The sequence below is a fragment of the Camarhynchus parvulus genome, chromosome 7 (genome assembly GCF_901933205.1).
Source record: "Camarhynchus parvulus chromosome 7, STF_HiC, whole genome shotgun sequence".
NCBI classification, from domain to species: domain Eukaryota; kingdom Metazoa; phylum Chordata; class Aves; order Passeriformes; family Thraupidae; genus Camarhynchus; species Camarhynchus parvulus.
The window spans coordinates 12,281,583-12,293,955 of NC_044577.1; the positions used below are offsets into that span (position 1 = coordinate 12,281,583).

The 12,373-nt window shown below is 38.5% G+C and overlaps 1 protein-coding gene across 2 annotated transcripts; it reads left to right on the forward strand.

Moving 5' to 3' along the window:
* The first annotated feature begins 67 nt into the window (after positions 1 to 67).
* On the forward strand, positions 68 to 8,309 carry MDH1B (malate dehydrogenase 1B). Of its 2 annotated transcripts, XM_030952734.1 has the most exons (9): positions 68 to 109; positions 653 to 765; positions 1,692 to 1,826; positions 1,976 to 2,118; positions 2,813 to 3,315; positions 4,249 to 4,390; positions 5,361 to 5,524; positions 6,663 to 6,802; positions 7,486 to 8,309. In XM_030952734.1, the coding sequence occupies exons 1-9, from the start codon at positions 88 to 90 to the stop codon at positions 7,540 to 7,542; spliced, it is 1,419 nt and encodes a 472-aa protein (XP_030808594.1). In that variant the 5' UTR covers positions 68 to 87; the 3' UTR covers positions 7,543 to 8,309. The 2 variants fall into 2 exon arrangements, with proteins under 2 accessions (XP_030808594.1, XP_030808593.1); XM_030952733.1 differs by lacking the exon at positions 68 to 109 and having other exon boundaries at positions 610 to 765.
* Positions 8,310 to 12,373: the final 4,064 nt, after the last annotated feature.

The window sequence follows — 12,373 nt, forward strand, 5'->3', positions numbered from 1 at the left end:
GGACGGCGCGGGCCGAGGGACAAACTGCCGTGGTGCGCGGCGCGTTGCTGAGCAACGCCAAAGCGACCGTTGGAGGGCGGCGCGCGCATGGCCAAGTTCGTGGTGGCGGGTGAGGGGCGAGCCGGGAGCCGGGCGGGGCTGCACCGGCGGCGGCGGCGGCTTCTTGTACCGGGACCCGGGAGCCGGGCGGGGCAGCCCCGGCAGCGGCACCTTGTACCGGGACCCGGGCAGGGCAGCCCCGGCAGCCGCACCTTGTACCGGGAGCCTGGCGGGGCAGCTCCGGCAGCGGCACCTTGTACCGGGAGCCGGGAGCCGGGCAGGGCTGCTCGCCGTGCTTGCAGGAGTGGCCCCTGTGTGCGGGCTCACCCCCGTGCCCCTTTGCGGCTCTCCGGGAGCCGGGTCCGAACGGAGCGCAGCCTCAGGCGGTCCCGGGTCAGCGCTCCCCCTCATCCCGCCGGTGAGGCGTCAGCATCTCTGCTGCTGTGCCCCCAGGAGTGGCCTCCTCGGCCCCTTGGTCGCTGGCTCGGGAGTCTTTTTCATCTACAGAATTACTCTTCCTTAGCTGGCTCGCAATAAACTATGTTTGGTCTTTTAAGCCCTTATCAGTGAATGACAAAACTATCCAATTGTGCTGCTGTTGCTATGCTTACAGGTAAGGCAAACTGCCCTTACTATGCCAAAGCTGAACTCCTGGCTGACTATCTCCAGACTAACTTACCCAACTTCAGAGTTCACAAGATTACTCAGCACCCTGACAAGTGGGAGGTAAGAGATTGTAAGTCTCTGGTAGGTGCTCCAGTGCTCTACAAACCAAGGAATGTGCTTATCTGCAGTATGTTCCTTCTCCTCCTGTATTAGTGGTTTGCTGTGTAGATAGAGGTGCTGCAGAAGCATCTCTGGCTGTGAGAGCCAGCCAGAGGAAAGGTTACAATGTTTTGAGCAACTGACATCTCTGAGTTTTACTACAGAAAATGGGCACAAAGTGTGGACCGGCCTCAACTGTATTATGCCAATAAAAAGTTCAAGGTGGTTTTGCTTGCTTGCTTGGTTTTCTGGGGTATTTTTTAAAGTATAAATGGCTGTTCAGCCTTTAAATCTTTTGCTCACTGTGATTACATATACCTTCAGAGTTCTTACTTGTCAAGAGCCTTTGTGGCATTCAAGGGCTTTGAATTACAGTGGAACTATGAAGTTAAATATCACATATTTGTTTACAGTGTGAATGGGCCTGTCTGAATACTGTGTCATAGACATGCTGCCTATAAGGCTCTGAAAAAAGCTGCAGTCTTACTCCGTGAAATAGACAGTACTGTGGTATTTATTACCTCGTGTGTTTTGCTTTGTACCTCCACCAAGTAACTTGAACAGTTAAGTGAAAAGCAATTAACCTGTTCACCTTACTTACCTTCTGTGGCTGAGTAAGAATCCTCAGATTACTCTCTGCTTCACAACATTGCTGTCTTCTGTACCACTAAGACAACTAAGTGTGATCCAGACCTTGAGGTGAGCTATCGCACTGTATCACCATACCTTGCTTTGTGTTATTCCTGCATTTTGTACCCACTGGTAATTAAATTCTGAAGCACCTTGTAATTATATATTGAGAGGAAATAGTAAGGAGTGCTTGTACTTGTAATGTTTAAATGTTATCAAATGTAATGTATTAAAACATCTGGTGGGGATGTCATCAGCAGTGGCTTCGTGACATTTGTGAAACAAATGGATGGGAACACAGACAGTCTCCTATCATTTGGAGAGAACTGCTGGACCGTGGAGGGAAGGGTCAGCTTCTGGGAGGACTTAATGAATTTCTGGAATATGCTCAGGTAATAAGCTGCCTTTAATACTGTAAGCCCATGTTGTACAACACTGTTGTTCCTTTTTCCTCCTTCAAATGTAAAATAAAGCAATTGTTAATGTTGCCTTGATGGGTTTGGACTGCTATTTGCTTAGAGATCATCCTTTTTGTTCTTAGAAATATTACGGCATCACTTCAATGATGCTGAGTGAGGAGATGTTAGCCATTGCTGAGGAGAACCTGCAGGCACATCTTGAAATTGTAAAAGAGGATGAAGAGATTAAAAGTCTTATCAAGCCTATGCAGATCTGGATTACCAGGTGAGAGTGAAGGGAGTATATGTCAACTTTTACTCTGTTCAGAAGAATGCACTTTATCCTATCATATATAACAGATGTAACCATCTGAAGTTAATCACAAATCCCTGTAATTTCATGATTTGACTTGGTTCTGTACCTTCACTATTAGTATTTAACTTAGCAATTAGTACATAACTTACAAATAATTTATGGTTTTGTTATGTTCTACACCAGTTCAAAATTATGAGTATGAACAGGCATCATTTAGACCTCAGATCAGTTTAGGGAAAAGCAAGTACTTACAAAATAAGCTAGAAATTTTATAGTGCAACTATCTTGCATTAAATGTTGTTGGAAATATTAGAGTAGGTAAAGAGTAGGTCTTTACTTATAGAAATTCCTGTATTTCTAGTGGTGCTAATAGAGCGCCTTAAAAAATTGTGGTTCTATAAAGACATAAATTTTAAGTGGTGGCATTGACTGAAATGCAGAGGATGGAGAAGCCTTCAAATGAAAGGCTTCAGAAATGAAAGGAGGACCCAACTCTTTTAATTCTTAACCTGTTAAAATGACAAAAAAAGCAGTAAAGGATACAAGCTAATGGTATCTTTAAATGTAATCAAGTACAAAATAAACACCTTTGTGTTTATGTAATACTTTGAAACAAGCAGTGGTTCACTGTTAACTGTAACTTTTCTACATCCTCTCTTACCAGTGCATCAGTTCCAATCTGTTATCATCTGATCCCACTGTTGGCAAGTGGAGAAGTGTTTGGGATGACCACAGAAATCAGTATCCATTTGCTTGACACTGAGCAGTTTAAGGAAATGCTTTGCAGTATTGTAATGGAAGCTGAAGACATGGCATTCCCACTTCTCCGCAGTATTTCAGAGCACACAAAAACAGATCAGGCTTTTATTGATGCTGATATTGTCATTGTTCTTGATGATGTCCTCTTAAACCTTGAAGTCCAATCCCTTGAGAACTACATCAGAGAAGTGAGTGAGATCTGCCAAGTGTATGCTCCCTTGATTGAGAAGAATGCCAAGAGTGATGTCAAAGTCATTTCATCAGGAAAAACCTTTGCAAACCTTAAGGCAACAATGTTAAGGATGTATGGCACATCCATTAGGCCTGAAAATATCATTGCCATTTCAACATCCTGGGAAAGTGCAGCTAAAGCCATGCTGGCCAGGAAGCTGAATATGAACACAGCAGGTGAATGTTTATGTAGCATTTGGAGAATTCAGTGCACCTTCAAGAGTGTATATTTAATTCCAGAACACAGTTGATGTGCATGCAGAAATGCGCAGTGGTGCACCCACTGAATTTCTTGGCTGTACAGAATGCCAGAGTCTTTGCTTGCTCTGAGATGCAGCCCTGCCACTCTAGTGTGTATTTCATATTGGAAATATGCTAAGGAAGACAATTGTTTTGCAGATTGGCAACTAGGACTTCAAGATTGCATTTGCGCTCTGTAGTGCATTGTTGTTTTGGAGCTGTGAATAAACATGACAACATACTGCTATGCAGATAATGAGAGTAAAGTAGAACTGTGTTGTATTATTTTGAGGTTAATTAACTTCCATTTTCAGGTCAATTGTTATAGCTTTGTTTTATTTGCACAGTTCTGCACTGCATAGCAAAGGGGTGCTCTGACAGTCTGCTCAGCATCAGGATTCTGTAATTGTTGCATGGCTAGAACTGGTCATTGATGAAAAGTCTAGATATTTTGGAGCCTAATAAAATAGAAAAGCAAGTTAGGAGACTGAATAGTCTATCAGCAGGTTATTTGAGAAAATCCTTGTGCACCAAAGCAGGTAGTTTTTTAATGATAGTTTTTTACTGTTTTTATATTTGTTTTTAGAGGATTTTAAAAGGAACATAGCTGTATGTTTGCAATATGATTTGACTGTTTTAAGAGTTAAATATTTACTAGATTTTGTCTATTATTTATAGTAACATGATATAAATTAAACCTTCTTTTTCAGCTTGTGATGAGGTTTCATATGTTAGGGAGAACTTGCATTTTTCAGGTCATATAATTTCTGCTAGAAAGTCAGGGCACAGATTTAAATAACTCATTTTGAAAAGGATTTATGAAGCCCATTTTTCTGAAAGTATTTGTCTTTTCACTTTCCTTTGTTACAGGAGTTAAAGATGTGATTGTTTGGGGCAATATTACTGGGTCTAACTACATTGATTTGTCACATGCAAAACTTTATGGATATGACTGTGCTATTCGGGGCCCTCCTAATTTTCAACGTCCTTTGTTGAATATGATTTATGATAGGTACAGTACAGATTTATTTCTTTCAAGTAAAATGAAATAACTGCTTTTAATCCATGCTTATCTGGATTGTCCAAAAAAACATCAAGAAATGTTTTTGTTTTCAAGATTTGTCCTTACTGATTGGCACTGTACATAAAGGAAAACACAAGTTGAAGTACTCCATCTGCAAAAGAAGTTGGGTAGATCCTAGTGCTGTGCTGTTGCACTCTCCTGCCAACTCTGTTTATAACTATATTTTTCCTACATTTTAAATGGGTTTCTCTTATATCATGAGCAGTTTATAAGAAGTGATGGAAGTCCAGGTAGTGACTTAGATGTCTAGTTTGCATGAAGGAACTTTGAGATAGTATTAAACAGATTTCTGAACCTGAATTATATGGAATAGGCCTGAGCATACTAATGTTGTCAGTTTCCTAAAACAGATGATTTGGTAATATATGTGAAAAGGATACCTAGCAGCTAGATAGCTTCCTGTGGAAAGAACAGTAGCAGAGAAAGTGTGGATGCAGTGAGAGGGCAGCAGATGTTACATACACACCCAGGCCTGGCTATCTGGAGCTTCCACTCTGGTCTAGACTTAGCGTTTACTGGAGAGCAGACATTTCTATGTTCTAGGCTTGTACTGAGCCTCACACAGGCAGACTGGTTCATGGCTGGGTTCTTACAGAAGACAGTAATATATAAATTGCATATAAAATATTAAATTATATATAAAATATAAATGACAATAATAATAGAGGTTGTGACTTGAGTAAATGACCTAGCTTTCATAGGACTTGTTACTTTTCAAGCTACTTTTTTTAGACCTTTTTTTTCTCTGTCTGTAAAAATGCCTTTCTTTCAGCAGTGATGTTTGAGTTAGTTTTGACTATTTTCTTTCCTCTGGTTTAGTTCTTTTTTCTCTAGGAAACTACTCTTCCTGCAGTCATCTTAGTTTTTCCTGCCTTTTCTCTCCATGTTTTGTTGGCAGCGAATGGATCCATTCAGAGCTCGTGTCGGCACAGAGCACGCTGAGTTCCCGGGTGTCCCGTGGCAGGGGAATGCTACCTGCTCATGCCGTAGCCACGGTGCTGCGGTACTGGTACCATGGCTCTCCTTCTGAGGAGATCATTTCTGTGGGAATACTTAGTGAAGGTAAAGCTAGCTTTGCTTCACATGTTTTCTTGTAGCTTTGCCCTGCATATAATAGCTTTTCCCCATCTATAATGTTATTTTTAATCAATATTTTTCATTTAATAAAATCTTGTAAAACAAATCATGTGAGGCTAAGAGTTGTTTCATCATAAGAACTTCCAAATCTAACAGAGCTTGTGATAATGTTCACTTTTTACAGGCATCTCTTAGGTTAATGTTGTCTTTTTGCAGATGATTTCTTAGTCTTCTAGTTTAAATGTTTTTGTGATGTATGTGTTTTGTGCAAGAACTCTTTATAATTCTTAGAGCCTAGCCTATGAAAGTGTGTTCTTCTTGTGTAGTTATGTAAACCAATTAATGGAATATTTCACAGCAGCCGTTTAACCCTTATGAAATAAATAATTTTCCCCCTTTTTTAAGATGTACAACTGATACACAATTGTGTTATTACAACACAGGAAAGACACCTGTTGGAGATGGTCCAAAGGAGGGCCTCACAAAATGATCAGGGATGAATGCCTCTCTTATGAAAACAGGCTGAGAGAGTTGAGATTGTTCAGCCTGGAAAAGAAAAGGCTCTGGAGAAGAAAAGGTTCTGGAGAGAGAGACCTTATAGCACCTTCCAGTGCTTAAAAGTTCTTATAAAGAAGATGGGGACAAATGTTTTAGCAGGACCTGTTGCAATAGGACAAGGGGCAATGGATTTAAAGTGAAGGAGGGTTAATTTAGATTAGATATAATTAAGTTTTTTACAATGAATGTGATAAGACCCTGGAACAAGCTGCCCAGAGAGATGGGAGGTGTCTCAACCCTGGAAACATTCAAGGTCAAGTTGAATGGGGCTCAGATACATTTGAAGATGTCCCTGCCCATGGCAGGAGGGTTGAACTAGAGACCTTTAAAGGTCCCATGCAGCCCAAACCCATCTGATGCTATAATTCATGCACATCTAACTAAAGTACAACGTTACAGTAAAAGGGACATTCTTTTTTGAACTGTAGATCGAAAAAGGCAGTCTCCATTTATAATGAGATCTTACAGTTGTAGACTTTTGCAAGTCTGTAAGACTTAATTGTTGACACTGGTGAGGATGTAATCAGAAATAACATTTTGTCCTTTTTTCCCCCCTCTTCTTCAGGTCAATTTTGCATTCCTGAAGGAATTATCTTCTCTATGCCAGTGAGGCTCCAGAATGGTAACTGGGAAGCCATGACAGAACTAGAAATTAATGAAACGACCCAAAAAGTTCTAGGGCGCTTAGCCCATGAGCTGGTTCAGGTGAGGTTACTTGAGTCTCGTGTATGCCCATTCTGCCACCTATGGGCACGTTGTGATACAGCTTTGAGCACAGACCTTTAAGTGTTAGATGTACAAACTGCACATATGCACTTATGCATGGTAAAGAGCAGGTATTAGTGAGTGTAAGGTAGTATTGTGTATTGAAATGAACAGACAGCTGTTTTACCCAAAAGGAGATGATAAAAGTTTGCCTGTGTACATATTGAATTTGCACCCCAAAGTTCTGCAGGCTTTGTGCAAAACAGAAATATTGCCTTTCATTTAATGTTTCTACATTCTATGTTGATTTTTTTAATATGGTATTCAGAGTATTTCTATGCTAGAAGACATCTTTTGGCATATTTATGGCTGTGACTTTACATGAATGAAGGCCAGACCTTACTAGAATTAGGGATTTTTCAGAAAATACAAAATCATTGAGTACTATTTTCATAATGAACTTCTTGTCACTTAGTGAGACAAAAAGAATTTATTTTTACTACTGAAATATTTAAAAAGACTGGTCCCAAACTACATTCCAGCTTTAATCAGGTTTTGTGATCTTCAGTCATACTAGTAATGTGTAAGAATTAGTTTGTTTTAACATATTTTAAGTTTGTGCTAGAAGTTAGTGCAGATTAAAAGAATGGGTAGGATTAAAATATGCTTTTTCTTCCATTTAGGAAAAGCTCGTTGCACTAAAGGAAATTAATGAAATGCATCCATATGAAGCAGAATAAAAACTCCACATCTTCTCCTATGTGTTTCTCTACTGCTTTTCCTATCATTTTGCTTTTCAAGTTTTGTCCTCATTCATCAAAAGAACAGATGAACACCAAATCATGTTTTAGTTTTGTTTTTTCACTTTCCCCTCTATTTTCAGGTTGTGAAATTCCTGCTCTTTTCCAATGTTCTCACAATTTCTTTCTAATTTTCACTCTTACAGACCTTTTCCCTACTTTGTTTTCTTTCACCCTTCCTTCAGATTCTTTCCAGTGCTTTTATATCAGCCTATTCCTTACTATGAGCTGTTCTTCTCCATTAAGGAAGGGCTGAAGAATGGGGAAACTATTCCGAGTTAGATACCAGAGCCTCTACTGAGCACAAAGCCTTTTGGTTATCCATGCTTGGTTTTTGGGAAAGGACTAAAGACACACTAAGATATTCTTGATGAATGCAGAATTAAATTATTTGGCTAACCATGACCTTGTTTAACCAGACAGGGAATTCCCAATAAGATAAGAGTGTTGTTCCCTGTCTGCTCTCCGCCTGTATGGCACTGCTGTTCTGTAGAGCTGTCCTGTTCCTCTTGTGTCAGCGTTCAGTGCTAAGCAGAGGCCTCCCCACTGCTAGCAGCAGTGTGCTTAGTTGTGGCCTCCTCTTGTGACATCAGTATCAGGTGTTCAAGTATTCCCAAAGTGCCCTGCTTTATCTTCTTGCATGTGGAAATATTTTAGGAGGCTAGCAAAAATAGCTCATGTTTTGCCTTTTTTTTAAACAGAAATGGAAACCTTACCTACTGGGTCACTTTAGCTAGAGTTTTCTGGAGGAGAAAATGCTGGAAATTCTCATATTAAATAAGGTTTCTATTGCACAAAAGAGCAAACTAGAAAGAAAGCCTAAGCATTGCTGTAGCTTTTGCAGTATTTTCCTCATAAAAAAACCTCTGGGAAATCTCTAGGTGGAAAAAAATTTCAAAACCAGTGTGAGTGTAACAGTTTTAACCTGTAGACCAAAGTAAAATTTCTACTGATTTTAATGAGTCTAAGGTTTCATTTGTATCTAACCACTTGTTTCTTCAGACCAATAAACTATTGCAAAAAGATAGTTTAATACCTAAAATGCTCAGGTGAAAATTTTGAGGACTGTCACATACAGTGAGTAGAAGTTTTGTAATTCCAAATATTTTTTCAGAGGTACTGAAACAACTATTTTTGTAATAAAATATCTTCTTAGGAAAAATTGATTTTTAAACAAAAATTATGTTTATACATGTCCTTAGTGACAAGTTCATCTTTGTTTCCATGTTTTTCTTACTTATTTAATGAGTTTCAAGAGAATACTCATGTGTTTTAAGTCAAACATATTTAAATTCTTGTTTAAACAGAATTGTTGAGGAACAACTTTTACTTGCATCTTTGGTGTCTTAAATGATGAAGATTGTGTTAATGATGTTCGTGTACTTGCTAATTTTTTATCAGATATGTTTAAAACAAAATAGAAAGCTTCCTGTTCTTTGAATCAGTTACATATATTTGCAATAAATTCATTATTTCTGTTCAAATGGAGGTTCAAGCTCTGAATAGAGGCAGACTTCCCATATGAGAAAACTAAGATAATTTACTGGCTGATTAGGACAGGACTGGGAGGGATGTCTTGATGGTCTTAGAAAGAGGAGCTCAGAGAGCTGGGGTATCACAAGGGGTCTGGAAGAATCTGGGGTTTAAAAGTGTATATGGGAAAAGCAACATTTAGAGGAATTGAGATATTATTGTAAGTGTCTTCATGGAAGAGTTCACATGGAAATTGTAGAGGTAGGTGTAAAAAGTCTTGTAGAGAAGGGTTAGGAACCATTCCTTTCATGGGAAGTAGTCCCCAGGGAATTAGTTTCCAATAGTGTATGCACAGAAAATTGGCTGAGTTTCTGAGGAGCATCTGGAGGCAGATGTGTCAGGAGAAAATAGCAGGGAGGGATGCTACCACTAGTCTCTACAAACTATCTGTTTTTTCTATAATTCATTTTCCAAGATAGAAAAGTTAGCTTCTCTAATGTGTATTTACATCTGGACTTTTTCTATATGAATAAGCTTTAGCAATCTTACTCTTTGAATTCCTTTATTCTGCCAGTGGAGATCAAACAACCTGCAGGTCAAGCACCAGCACTGCACATCTGTTAATGAGAGGGAAAATAACTCTTCCTGCAATATATAAGTAGACTTATCTGTCTTCTGAGTCACCAGCTGAAAACCTCTCAGAGACTGGGAGTAGTAAGAAAAGGCTGCTTGGGATGTCTTGTGTATCCTAAATCATTCTAACTGGATTTGTCTAGTGGTGTGCAGGGAAATTCAGGTCTTTCCTCATGGAAGCATAAGTGAGTGGAAAAGCTTTTTCCCTAGCTTTTGTTTAGGAGAAAAAGAAAGAAAAAATTTAATAGGAAAGCTAATAGTAGGAAAGCTATGGTAACATATTCAAAGTTGGTTACAGCTGTAAAACAGCAACTGACTTAGTCATCAGTAAGTTTGGGTTTTCTATAAGTAATAAGCAATTTCTGGGACACATTTTTTCACAAGTGTCTAAGTCATGTTATGTATGCAGGACATTCATGGCGTCGATGACTCCTTCTACCTAGCTGTTATGGTAACTGTTGAAAAATTTATGAAAAGGGCTTTAAGTTGTATGTGTCTTACAAATGTATGTATGTGTCTTACAAATATAGATTCCTCATAAACCCTAGCATTTGGGTGTGCTGAAGAGCTTTGTGCTTGGTCTGAACAATTCTAGTTCTAGGACATTGCCACTAGGGCTTACTATTTTTCTTCTTTGTGTAGCTGCCCCAACTCTTTGTTACAGCACACTGTGCTTTCTGCATTACTGTGTCAGCTTCTACCTCATTTTCAGTCTCTATAGCAACAGTTTCTCAGCAACTGGCAGATGCTTAGTAAAGGCCTCTCAATTTAGAAATATTGCACTCCAACCATAAAAAAAAAGCTTTGAAACAAAGATCAAAGAAGTTTTATCTTTAATAATTCAGGATATTTATTACTAATTAATTAGTGTTCTCTGTTTTGACTGCCTAGACAATTACCTGATACTTTGATCTGGGCCTTTGCTAGGCATTAGTTGTGAGTAGCTTTAATTTAAAAGCAAAACCTTTAGAACTGTGTCTTGAAGTCAACTTTTAAGTGCTGTAAAACTACTGGACTTCTCTGACGGTGTCATCTGACTCCTGGACCTTCAGTAAGTAATGAGAGGAAGGTAAGCGCAGCTAACTATATTTAAGAGGAGACAATAATTTTGGCCTTTGAATAAAATACAGAATGTCTTCACCCTTCACAGGAAACAAAAGTAACTGTAGGTTCTTTTATGCATATCTAAGATGTTGATCATATGTTGTCTGATTTCAAAAGAAAAGTCTCTGTGATCAAGTTGATTGATCTGCTGGGAGGTTTCTGCCTTACTTCATATGGCTCGTCTTCCTCTGTACTTTAATTTAATTATGTAGCGTGCTTCAAAATGCGTTTTATTTGCTAAAGTACATATTCTGAGAACCTGTATGTCAAACAAATTACATGTAAGTAATCAAGTGTAACTTTTCTTTTACATTCCACTAAGAGTCAAGAAAAAGGCTATCCTTGTTTTGCACATAAGAGCCTTCATGTTAATGAGACCAGGACTGTTAACTGTAACAATTTCCTTCCTGAGTATTTGTATATAATTTTAATTTTTCTGTTTGTTTTCTTAAGTGTTTTTTACTATTAAAGCACACAAGTAACTGAAATATAACACACGGGCTGAAATAGTATATCAATGGGCAAAGTTACTTCAGATTTCACGGGCAGCAGATTCTGCTTCTGCTTCCACATTGTGTTCATGTGCTAACACTGCAGTAGATTCTCTTTGTTTCACCCAGGCACTCCTACTGCAGTCAAGATCTGGACTGTCCACAGAGTTTTGTGTATGAAAATGTAGACTGTACATACATTAATAATGTCTTCTGTAACTTTTTGGAAGGATGGTTCATAGATATGATGTAATTTGGTAAAACACAGAAATACATGGTTGACTTTGAGACTATGAATACCCTAGTACAAGACTATAGAGTGTTTTTTCATATGGGTAATTTAAATGTTAGATGTTGTGTTGTACTGGACAGAGATCTGGTCATCTTACAGTAAGTATCAAGCACTCATATATTATGCATGCTGTATAACTCAGTAAGTCAGTGGATCTGTTTTTATTTGAGTGAGCAAATTCTAATGAGTTCTAATTTGAGTGAGTTTAACCTGGATATTTTTACATTCATCCTGTCCACTTTCTTTATTTTATCTACCTCTGGTACAGAGAAAATAAAGGAGGCAAGCTGTGCATTTGTAAGTCTACCTTCTAGATTGCTACATGTAGCTTTCACCAAACACTTATGTTTAATTAATTGCTCTGTGTCTTCTGATTTCACTGATTTCCGTACATGAACTTTTCTGTCAAGTTGTGCAGAGACTCCTACTACTGCAGCTATTTGAGGAACAGTTGTATCATATTTTCATATTGCATATGAATATATATCTATAGGCAAACTTATGTGCCTGTGTAAATGCTGGGCAGAGCTGTAGTTTTGCAGAACCCTTAGTAAGAAAGAAAATATAATAGTGGAAAAGAAACACAGTGGTATTTTTTTCAAAGAAGGACTACAGTAAAAAGTGTGCCATTGTATTCTTGAATGAAAAAGACTATTAAAAAAATCTGTATCTCAGTATTTTGAGCATCTAAATTTAGGTTATGACTGAAATTTAGGGACTGAAACAAAATATTGCAGCTTTCACCAATTAAAATGGTGAGGAGCATATTTATGGTAGA